The sequence below is a fragment of the Oncorhynchus masou genome, chromosome 20 (assembly GCF_036934945.1).
Source record: "Oncorhynchus masou masou isolate Uvic2021 chromosome 20, UVic_Omas_1.1, whole genome shotgun sequence".
In the NCBI taxonomy this organism is placed as follows: Eukaryota; Metazoa; Chordata; class Actinopteri; order Salmoniformes; family Salmonidae; genus Oncorhynchus; species Oncorhynchus masou.
The window spans coordinates 15,396,847-15,408,204 of NC_088231.1; the positions used below are offsets into that span (position 1 = coordinate 15,396,847).

General features: G+C 46.6%; 1 protein-coding gene across 1 annotated transcript; it reads left to right on the forward strand.

Moving 5' to 3' along the window:
* The first annotated feature begins 146 nt into the window (after positions 1-146).
* Positions 147-10,047, forward strand: LOC135506566 (ubiquitin carboxyl-terminal hydrolase 38-like). Its single transcript, XM_064925908.1, is given in 12 exon segments — positions 147-480; positions 1,025-1,727; positions 2,411-2,546; positions 2,704-2,833; positions 3,497-3,598; positions 4,197-4,355; positions 4,453-4,646; positions 4,837-4,936; positions 5,073-5,106; positions 5,908-7,319; positions 7,321-7,410; positions 9,039-10,047. Coding segments are annotated over 11 exon segments (3,201 nt in total). The 5' UTR covers positions 147-480; positions 1,025-1,045; the 3' UTR covers positions 9,201-10,047.
* The last annotated feature ends 1,311 nt before the right edge of the window (positions 10,048-11,358 follow it).

Consider the following 11,358-nt stretch of genomic DNA (forward strand, 5'->3'; position numbering starts at 1 on the left):
GTCTCGCGATACTTTGTTAGCGTGGCTGCGTGTTTTCCCCCCAAAATGCAAAAACTGCACAAATGTACTGACTTATAACCCATCTGCTACATCTACCAGTCGAAATGCTATGCCTATCCAATGGATATGAGCTCAGTTACTGCGTAAAATAAGTCCGTGGAATAATACATTTCGTTTTAAGTCATTACAAACCATTGTCAGTATGTTTATATTTGTATTTAAACAAACCTGTAATTCTCAAAACGTTTATATATTTTATAGATGCCATTTTCCTTCTTTATTAAACAGGCAATGAGATCGTCAAAAGCAGAAGACTCATAGAAAAATGCGTGGTCCATCGGAATGACGTTTCTGCAGGGCTTTTAAATCAGCTGATTTTATAATGTCAAAATAAAAGATGAATGAGCTGTCAACAGGCGACTAATGTCAACTGGCATTTTATGATATTTTCATCGGATGCTGGTGTTATGAATTATATTGGTACGTGATGTTTGGGAAGATACATTTCCGCTAGCTAAGTTAGTGACATCTCCGGCCTGCTTTGTTGCAATACCATACACAGCTAACGTCATGCTAGCATCGCTAGCTAGTTTGTTAAAGAACGTTAACTAGCTAGATTACGAAAAAAATAGTTTATTATCCACACATGTTTTATTTGTGCATCAATGCTTTTAATCTCAGGTCATTTGAATTCGATAACATGCTGCTTGTGGTTACTCTAACTAGCTCAATGTGGTAACTTGTTTAGCTATCTAAGTTAGCTAGCTTTGTGATGATAAGGCAAAGCATATGATGCTGTGTTGTTTTTGTTTACCTGTGGCTACCGTCATAGCCTTGTGATATTGCTTTGCTTATGTAACTTTTCAGCAATGGTAAAAACGATTACAGTTGGTTATTTACAAGTTGTTGAACGAATCATACGTCTAGCTAGCTGTGGTGGACAGGCAATGAAGAAATGGAAAGCTAGCCAGAATAAGTAACTGGTTACTAATGATGATTGATGTCCTGATCGTTCCCATCACAGCTTTATAGATCGCCTGCCATCATGGACAAGATTCTAGAGGCGCTGGTCAGCTCCTCTCACTCAGTCCCGGTGAAGAAGGCCATCGTGAAGAAGGTAGTCGAAGCCGCAGAGAAAGAGGTCACGGCGGAGCAATGTCAGGCCCTGTACACCCTCACCACTCGCCTCATCTTCTTGGGTGAAGACGCCTTCCAAAAACAGGTGGGCTTCCAGGTGCTGGAGGCCTATGCACGCTACCACCGTGCTGATTTTGAGCTCTTCTTCAGCAAAGACTTTGTCCTGGGCCTGTTACAGCAGGGCTACGGCCCCCTGGACCGCAAGGACCCGGCCGTGGTCGACTACATCCATGGCTGCCTGCGGCTGCTGATAAGCTGCCCCTCGGTGCTGGATATCTTCTCCATCATCCAGACAGAAATCCTAAGGATGGTGTGCGAACGCCCTGAGCCAGCCCTGTGCGCCCGTCTTTCCACCATGCTCTCAGACTTCGTACAGTGCATCCCCCGGGAGAAGGCGGCCATTTTGTTCTGCCAGCAGTTGGTGAGGACCATTGGGTACTTCCACTGTCCTGCCAGCCAGGAGCGGGAGCTGAGGGAGTACGTGGACCAGGTGACCAAGGTCAGCACGTTGCTGCAGAACATCTGGAAGGCGGAGCCGGTCACACTGCTGCCATCTCTGCAGGAGGTGTTCGCTATAATCTCCTCCACTGGTGAGACTGAGGGAGGGAGCACCACACACAGTCACAGATGAGCACACACGCACAAATTGCACTGTATGTGTCTATGCATCAATGCCCCATACAAGTTGGGGCGGCAGGTAGCCTAGTGGTTAGAGTGTTGGGCCAGTAAAAGGTTGCTACATCGAATCCCTGAACTGACAAGGTAAAAATCTGTCGTTCTGCCCCTAAACAAGACAGCTAACCCACTGTTCCCAGGTAGGCCGTCATTGTAAATAAGAATTTGCTCTTAACTGACTTGCCTAGTTAAGTAAAGTTTTATAAATCCTTTGAACAAAATTAGCAGTTTCAAATACAATATACATTTTTACTGTACAGAAGTAAAGTACACTATAGTATTTTCTAATGCAGTCACCAATTTGACTACTTTCGTCCACCTATGGGGAAAAACTAGGAATGTCAGGCTTGTTAACACATGCTTGAGACTTGGAACAGTAACTTCTTTGTCATTTTAATGATCCAGGGTGGAGAGATCATGCACCGCTCAATATCATTCTTGCATTGGGTCACTTGGTTAGGGTAGAGGTTTAAACAAGACATTTGAATACAATTGGGACATATTTCATAAGCTGGGACCCCCCCCCCCCCCCCCCCCCCAAAAAAAAAAAAAAAAAACATCAGTCAATTATACTCAACTTTTTATGTGTTCTGCACAGACCCCTCCTTCGAACCCTCCATTGCCCTAGCCAGCCTGGTCCAGCACATACCTCTCCAGATGATCACAGTTCTCATCAAGAGCCTTACCACCGACCAGAACGTCAAAGACACCAGCATGACTCAAGCACTCTGCAGGTCACTGGGTGCCTTTACTGTGTTTTTTCTTTCTCTAAACTGAATCAAGGAATCTGTTGTATTTGCAGTGTGTATACTAGATGGGATGTAGTGATTTAATAGAGCTTTTCTGCCCTTGTTTACTGTTCTCTGCATCTCTCACTCTTTCCTTCCTCAGGATGATTGACTGGTTGTCTTGGCCTCTAGCCCACCATGTGGAGATGTGGGTCATTGCCCTGCTGAAGGGGCTGGCTGCAGTGCAGAAGTTCACCATCCTCATAGATGTCACCCTGCTTAAGATTGAACTGGTGGGTAGTGTACTGACCACTTACCTCAGCAGGGTGTGTCAATGCACCAATGAACTAAGATGGTAGTTACACATGGTAATAGCAAAGACGGTACAGTACGAAGATGGGCAGAAACTGCTTCTCCAATAGAAACCCCCGATCACACTTGTAGGCGACGTTGGCAAGCTAAGCCCATACGCAGAAACACGTCATCGTGTCGAACGGTCGTCTAGCGCTGAACTGTGCATGTGCAGGCCGTTAAATAAAAAGCACTCCTTCAATATAAAGTAGTATTTGACAAAAATGAAAACTTTCACTTTCACGAGGTTGGAGTAATAACATGTTCAACTACTGAAGACATTGTCTGGAATCTAGGCTGAAGCTTTAGATTTTAAGACGAGTCACAACTGCGGAACAATTTCACTTGACGTATCAAACCCCGGCCAGGTCTGTTTCGCAAGCGTTCCCGGAAGTCTTGCGATGTTGCGCCTCTGGGTTTAGACACTCTATGGTGATGGCATCTATAACTACAGAGTTAGAACTGATGAATAGATGATCACATGAACGAAAATGTGTTCCTGTAGTTTGGTCATTATGGTGTCCAGCTGTATCACTTCTGAATTGTGTGTTTCTGTGTCAGTGTGTGTACAATACATATGCTGTATGTTTTATCTTCGTGTGTAGGTGTTCAACCGTCTGTGGTACCCCATCGTGCGACAGGGAGCCCTCGTGGTTCTCTCCCATATGCTGCTGAGTTTCCAACACTCTCCTGAGGCCTTCCACTTGGTAAGAAACACACAATACAACTCGTTCTATTGCGCACTGCATGTCTTTCCCTGCCTCATTCCCCCTATTAGCTGAAATACCTTCAGGCTCCATTAAACTCCATTTCCCAGAAGCACTCTCCTCTCAGCAGGGCTCTTCCGCTAATGAGGTGTGAAGTGTTTAAAGCACCATGATGGTCCTTTAGTTGACTGGTGGTGGATTCATCTGCCATGATTGTCAATTCATTTTAAAAGGTTGATTACATTTAAGTCAGTGTGACCCCCCCCCATGACAAAAGGGAGGTTTAATGTAGCATGTGAAGGTTGATGTTTTTACCAGTCACTACATCAGTGTGTTTAGTGCTATTCTACTGCTATATGCAGTGCCTAGTTTCCTACACAGCACCTTTCCACCTTGTAACAGATGTGATGTGCATATGACCAAGTACATCATATTCTACCAGCGCTGACTTTGCTGATGAGGATAAATTGACGCACCACGACTGTGAAATGTTGGTTGTCTCACCTAGCTATCTTAGTATGAATGCGCTAACTGTATGCCTGCTAAACAACTTTAATGTAAATGTTTGTCTACAATACGTTCAATGTGTGTTCCCCAGGTCGTGCCACACATAGTGGACCTGGTTCAGAGTCTGAAGCAGGACGGCCTGCCCACCAGTGAGGCTTTCCTGCTGCACTTCACAGAGCTCGTCCACTGTATGATGTACCAGTACTCTGGCTTCCCTGACCTCTACGACGACATCCTGGAGGCCATCAAAGTAAGACACCTTGACAACGAGTGATCACTCGAGTAGCAGCTCATGTATAGTAAACGGGGCATATGGAGTGTCTGAATGCTGTCTCCCTCCCCTCTAGGAGCTACCTGGGCCCGGTGAGGAGAAGATCAAGCTGGTTCTGAACCAAAGTGCCTGGACGTCCCAGTCCAACTCGTTTGCCTCAGGCCTGCTGAGGCTGCCGGGCAAGTCTGAGACGGGCAAGACTGGCCTCATCAACCTGGGAAACACCTGCTACATGAACAGTATCATACAGACACTCTTCTCAGCCACCGAGTGAGTAGTGGATTTAGTACACACACAACTACACGTTGCATTTATATTGAGTTGACCGCATGGTTAACAAAGCTGTCTATATACATTCTGACTTGAATCCTCTCACAATAGAATGATGTAATGCTGCAATATTTATGTAGGAAGTTCTTATGAAATGCTCTGCACGAACCTTTCTATGGTCCTGTCCCAGTTTCAGGAGGCATGTCTTATCGTTACGTCTGAATGATGCCACTGCCTACACACTGATGAAGAAACTGCAGCTCCTCTTCACCTTCCTCTCACACACCCAGGTTTGTCTCACGCTGCTGTTAGTGGCCATCGGGTTTTTCAATGGAAGTGACTATGGATCCATCCCTGACGTTTCACTTGGTGTGTGTATTCGGTGAGTGACTGCTGGAGCATTCAGTTTGTGTGTCTCTCCTGCAGAGGGCAGCGTACTCCCCAGAGTCTTCTTTGACAGGTAGTACACCATCTAGTCTGCTGGCCCCCTGGTTCAATGTACACAGGATCCCTAGTAGACAGGACTAGTACACCATCTAGTAGACTGCTGGAGCACCCTACAGCTCCTTCCTCCTGGACAGGTAGTACACCATCTAGTAGACTGCTGGAGCACCCTACAGCTCCTTCCTCCTGGACAGGTAGTACACCATCTAGTAGACTGCTGGAGCACCCTACAGCTCCTTCCTCCTGGACAGGTAGTACACCATCTAGTAGACTGCTGGAGCACCCTACAGCTCCTTCCTCCTGGACAGGTAGTAGACTGCTGGACCATCTAGTAGACTGCTGCTGGAGCACCCTACAGCTCCTTCCTCCTGGACAGGTAGTACACCATCTAGTAGACTGCTGGAGCACCCTACAGCTCCTTCCTCCTGGACAGGTAGTATACCATCTAGTACTGACACCCTACAGCTGGACAGGTAGTATACATCTAGTAGACTGCTGGAGCACCCTAGCTCCTTCCTCCTGGACAGGTAGTACACCATCTAGTAGACTGCTGGAGCACCCTACAGCTCCTTCCTCCTGGACAGGTAGTACACCATCTAGTAGACTGCTGGAGCACCCTACAGCTCCTTCCTCCTGGACAGGTAGTACACCATCTAGTAGACTGCTGGAGCACCCTACAGCTCCTTCCTCCTGGACAGGTAGTACACCATCTAGTAGACTGCTGGAGCACCCTACAACTCCTAAAACCGGTATGACTCCAGGTACAGATGGAAAGAATGTATGTATAAATCTAGTGTTTAGAGAGAAGGATTTTAAGAAGTTAAAGAATTCATGTTCACTCGAATGGGTGTTATTGAAAAGGACAGCTCCATTTATTATGCTGTTACATTCATTTGCATGTTGTATTTTTGGTTGAACTTTCTCTTGTCTCCTCGTGTTCTGTTGCCAAGGTTACACGAAGAGGAGAAAACCATCCAGGTTCTCATGACAGCCAAGCCAAATGTCTCCCCTGGCAACGGACCGAGTGACAACACCGGGGGTGAAACCTCTGCGGAGGATGCCAGAGTGTCACCCGTGGCCCCTGTGGAGGGGAAGTCTGAGGGTAATGACGAGAGGACGCTCATTGAGAGGATGTTTGGAGGCAGGCTGAGCACGGGTATCCGCTGTATGACATGCAACAGCATCTCGGAGAAAGAAGAACCTTTCACTGACCTATCCCTGGCTTTCTGTCCCTCCTCCACCTCCAGCCCTCTTCAGACCGAGGGCCCCTCAGAGGAACCCCGGGGCCCCTGCCAGGGGGCTGTCAACGGGGGCAGCGAAGCTCCCGAAATAGGCCCTTCTCCCAAACCCGTCACGGCCTCCACCTCCGGCGTCCATTTTGTTCCAGGGTCCAGCGAGCCACCGCTGTCTGTTCCTGACCTGGTGGACTACTTCCTGGCGCCAGAGATCCTGGACAAGGAGAACGCTTACTTCTGCCAGAAGTGTGGCTCGCTGCAGCGGGCGGAGCGGGGGTTGAGGGTGGTGGCAGCGCCCGAGTACCTCATCCTCACGCTACTGAGGTTCTCCTACGACGCCAAGTGCCACGTGCGCCGCAAGATCCTGGACAACGTCACCATCCCGCCGCTCATGAGACTGCCCGTGCACGCCCCTCCACCCAAACACTCTTCGTCCTCTTCCTCGCCACCATCCTCTCCACTCCAAGTGGACTCGCCCGAGAGCAGCGAAAACCTGGCCAAGAAACTGAAGCCGTCACAGAGAGAGGAGGAGGAGACTGGGCTAGAGGGCGACAACGGGATGGCAGGAGGAGAAAGTGAGGTAGGGGTGTGGCCGGCGGCCCAGTTCGTTCCCTACGTCCTCAGCTCTGTAGTGATGCATTCTGGGATGTCGTCGGAGAGCGGCCATTACTACTCCTACGGCCGAAACCTCAACGGGGCCGACGGAGCCCAACACCACCAGGCCAATCCCCTCGCCCTGGGGGAGGAGCCTGGGAACGGGCAGACTGAGCCCATCGCACTCACTTGCTCCGGGGCGACTCATCCCAAACAGGAAGTGGAGGTGTACGGAGGCCAGGCGGCCGGGGATTGGCTGCTGTTCAACGACAGCAGGGTGACTTTTACTTCGTTGGGGTCGGTTCAGAACGTCACCAACCGTTTTCCCAAGGACACGGCCTACGTGCTGATCTACCGGAAACAGGATGTTACCGGGGGGGCAAAACAGTACCGGGGGAGTGATGGCCAACGGCATGAGACTTGGCTCTGAACCTCCGCTGCAGAAAGAACTGATGGACGCCGTCACCAAGGACAACAAGCTCTTTTTACAGGTGAGAGAAGGGGGTGTGAGGAGTTACAGTGTAGTGAATGAGGCGTTTTCTGTTTGCTCGTGTTTATCCAAGGCCTCTACTCACTTTCATTTACAGTATGTTCATTTTTGGTTTGAAACCTTTAAAAAAGGAAATCGTCTCTTTTAGTTATCAGTGCATTTTTTTGTTTCATCGAATGAACTCTTAAATTGGTGACGTGTAAGCAGCCTCTTCCATTGGCTTTACAAGTAGGACAAGCCTCACCTTTGACCCCCACCCTCTTAACCACTAGAGGACAACAACCCATATTATAATAATCTACTTTCATCTCTCTCTCCATGACCAGTTTTAGATAACAGGGTAGCAGAAGGGGGAAAAGCCGATTCACTCCAACCAATTATCTCTATATAAAAAGCCCTCCAGTCCCAACCTGTGTCAGCGCCTGTCATTTCTGTCACTAAGTACAGGCCAAGGAGGGGTGACGCAGCCATTAGCATAACCGTTTAGTGTGATCCTGACCTAAATGATGCATCAGGCTATGCTAATGTATTGGCCCAGGGAAGTGGAATGTGTTCACTTATGATCACGCTAGCCTCCAATAACCTTCTTCTAATTGCTTGATTAGCATGGGACGCTGAGGTGCATGCGTATTTACATTTGAGTCATTTAGCAGACGCTCTTCTCCTGAGCAACTTACAATTAATGCATTCATCTTAAGATGGCTAGGTGAGACAACATATCATAATCGTATCAGTACATTTTCCCTCAACAAAGTAGTTATCAGCAGGGGTGCAACTTTCACTGGGGACGGGGAGGACATGCCCCCCTTACACACACACACACACACACACACACACACACATTTTGAAATTGCATTTTTGTCCCCCCCCCAGTTTTATCATTGGAATGTGATACAAAACACGGCCACCATGTGCTTTAGGACCATGCGGACGCCTCTGAGCAGTCAGTAGGCTGTTTATCTGACTGGATACATTTTTTAAAAATTATATAAATTATGTCCCCCCACTTCTAAAACCAAAGTTGCGCCCCTGGTTATCAGCAAAGTCAGTGATGGTGGGGAAAATATGTTTAATTTTTTTGTGGGGGTGGCATCTATGTCAGACACATTTCCATGGTATTTCTGGCAATGTCAAGTCACGCTTTGTTCTTCTCTTTTGGACTTGTTTTTGGAATTTGTCCTTTCAACTTGTGCCCATGTTCAAAATCTAACAGGACCCTGTTTTCCATGTATCCATTGACCGGATTAAAGTAGTTCAGAACAAGCTTTGATCAAAACATGTTGCAAGTATTCAGAAAGCAAACCATACACATGTTACACATTTCCCTTGTGCTTTCAAGATGCAATTAGTCAAGTGAAATTTCATGAGTTGTTAATCTCTCAAAAAATAACATTTCAACCACACATTTGCAGTAACCACTAGAGGACAGCAGAGCTGCATTTTCTTGCTCAGACAGAATACCCAAACTCCTGGGTTATGCTCATTAGGACAGGCAACATTTTTCAACTGTTCTGCAATGGAAAATTAAACTCCAGGTTGTCCCTGCCTGTTTCTATTTTCTTCCATTTGGTCCCTAATGAACGACCCTCTGAACAGTGTTTAATGGTCCCGAACTCCTTTGTCCAATAGGAACAGGAGCTGAACGCGCGGACCCGAGCTCTCCAGGCGGCCTCTGCCTCCTGCTCGTTCAGGCCCAACGGATCAGATGACAACGAACCCCCGGGCAGCTGTGGTCCCTCGGGGGGAGGAGGAGGTGGGGGGTTCAACACTGTCAACAGACTGGTCTTCTGATGGAGGAGGGACTGGGAAGAATGAGTGAGAGACAAGTAAATATAGCACTGAAAGACCACTGGACTCTATATATGAGAGACATGTACAGAGAAGTCTGGTTGGCTACTCATCCAGTGGATGGTGAAGCACATATGAACGTAAAGAGAGAGAGAGAGAGCGCTGAAGATCTTGGAGGGAGCACTTGAATACTACGCATAATGTACACGCCCACATGGACTTAAATCCAACACATCACTGAACTCAACCTCACAGTGAGGGTCTTACCTCTCATGTCTGGCTCTGTCGTTTTATTATCATCCATAACTCACAACTTTCTGCCTCGGGACAAGCTAGACCTCAACCTTTTCTGGTTTGTATGCATTTCTTTCTTTTTTTCAAGCGGTGGGTTTAATTTTTGATAAGGAGATTCATTGATGTGTACTTGTCAGGTAAGACATTTTCATATGCAATAAAATGTACAGATATGGGTGTGAAAGTATATTCAATAAACATGGAATATGATTAACTAATGCCATGAATACTGTATACAAAAAGTATAAGATGCGATTAATCTTTTAATACAAATTTTGTGTATTTTTGCGTGAAAACAATTGCATGCTGAACGTTTGACAACGTTTTTAAGGTGGGGTTATGGTTACTAACATTTACTCTTTTAATTAAGTTATTCATTCAGGGATACTTTTTTTTTGTGCAGATTTTGTGCCTTTTTGTTAGATACTATTAAACCAGATTTTACATGCAGAATTTGACTGGAAAGACACAAACCTCAGCCTTGCTGTACAGTGTTTTTTTAAAGTGATCTACAATACACGATTTCCCCAATATTAAAGAAGAATTGCTGAAAGGGTCTTGTTTGTGTCTGCCTGCTCTGTGCACCTAGCGCTACCCACAAGCCCCCCTGGTGAGTTTTACACATTCTTCTTCACGTTTCACATTCTTCCCCGAGTGTCCTTTAGATGCTCTTGTATTATTGGCTTCTCTGAACACACTGCAGTAGCTATCGGCTGTATGAATGCATGGCTGTGTTCAGCTTGTAGTCATACTGAACATTACATGTACTGGTCATGGTTCTTAGGTTTCCAATTGGACACTTGATGTTTGAGTGAATGTGAAGACTGGTTTTGAGGCACTGTTAATGATTGAATGTCCAGACATTTACCTTTGGGTGGTGTTCCCATTTAATGAAGTCTGTTGCTGTGCTACAGATGAACGGCATGCTAAGTTGCGGTAACATTTCCTCTGCAAGTGTGAATGTGATTTCATCAGAGAACCTAGAGGGGTTGGGTTGAATGCATTCAGTTGTGCAGCTACCTAGGTATCCCCTTTCCCTTCCCTAGATGAAAGACCGAGCAGAGTGGCTTTGAAGCTGTAGCCAAGACCACCTGCTTCAGATGTGGTGCGTTTATCACTGCGGTGGCTTCTCAAGATTTCTCATGCACAGTCCCGGCATTTGGTCAATTACCGGTGCTCTTCTAAGCCCATAGGTGAATATGTTTGAGTAAAACTGAAGGAGTGTCCAGGAAGAAGGAAATAAATCCGTCCTCCTTGACAATCTTGTATAATACCACGGGTTGTGTTCATTAGGCACGTTCTGAAAATGGGGAGGTACTATCTGAACATGTCCATTAACAAAACAAATGCATATTTTTGTTTTATGTTGCACAACATTTTGAAATGTTTTGTCACGGTGTGCCCTAATGAACATGACCCAGTAGAGAGATTATAGGAGTAACAGAAGGGAGAGTTCACGGTGATGTCAGACAGACCTCCCATGGGAAAGCCTCATCATTCAAATTACCAGCCAGGATAGGTTTCCTTACCCAGTGGAAACTGACCCAAAAGCTCTTAGGGTCAACCTCCAACATGTTATAGAACCCTTACCCTCTCCAAAAGGAGATCGAGAAGCATCTTTATGTAATGGGTCTTAAAACAGTAGCATCAGACTTGCAATAGTGGCACTACATGAATAGGAAATGGGAGAGACTGGTATGCAACGGTTGACCCTATCAGCACACTTGCTGTTACTAATGGCATAGCCAATATGTGTAATGTAGCAATGCAAGCTTGTGGTTTGCAAATGGGGCATTTCTGTGCTATTTGGTATCCCTGCCATTACGTTTACAACACACTGTAGTAGTAGCACTGTAATCGCCTCAAA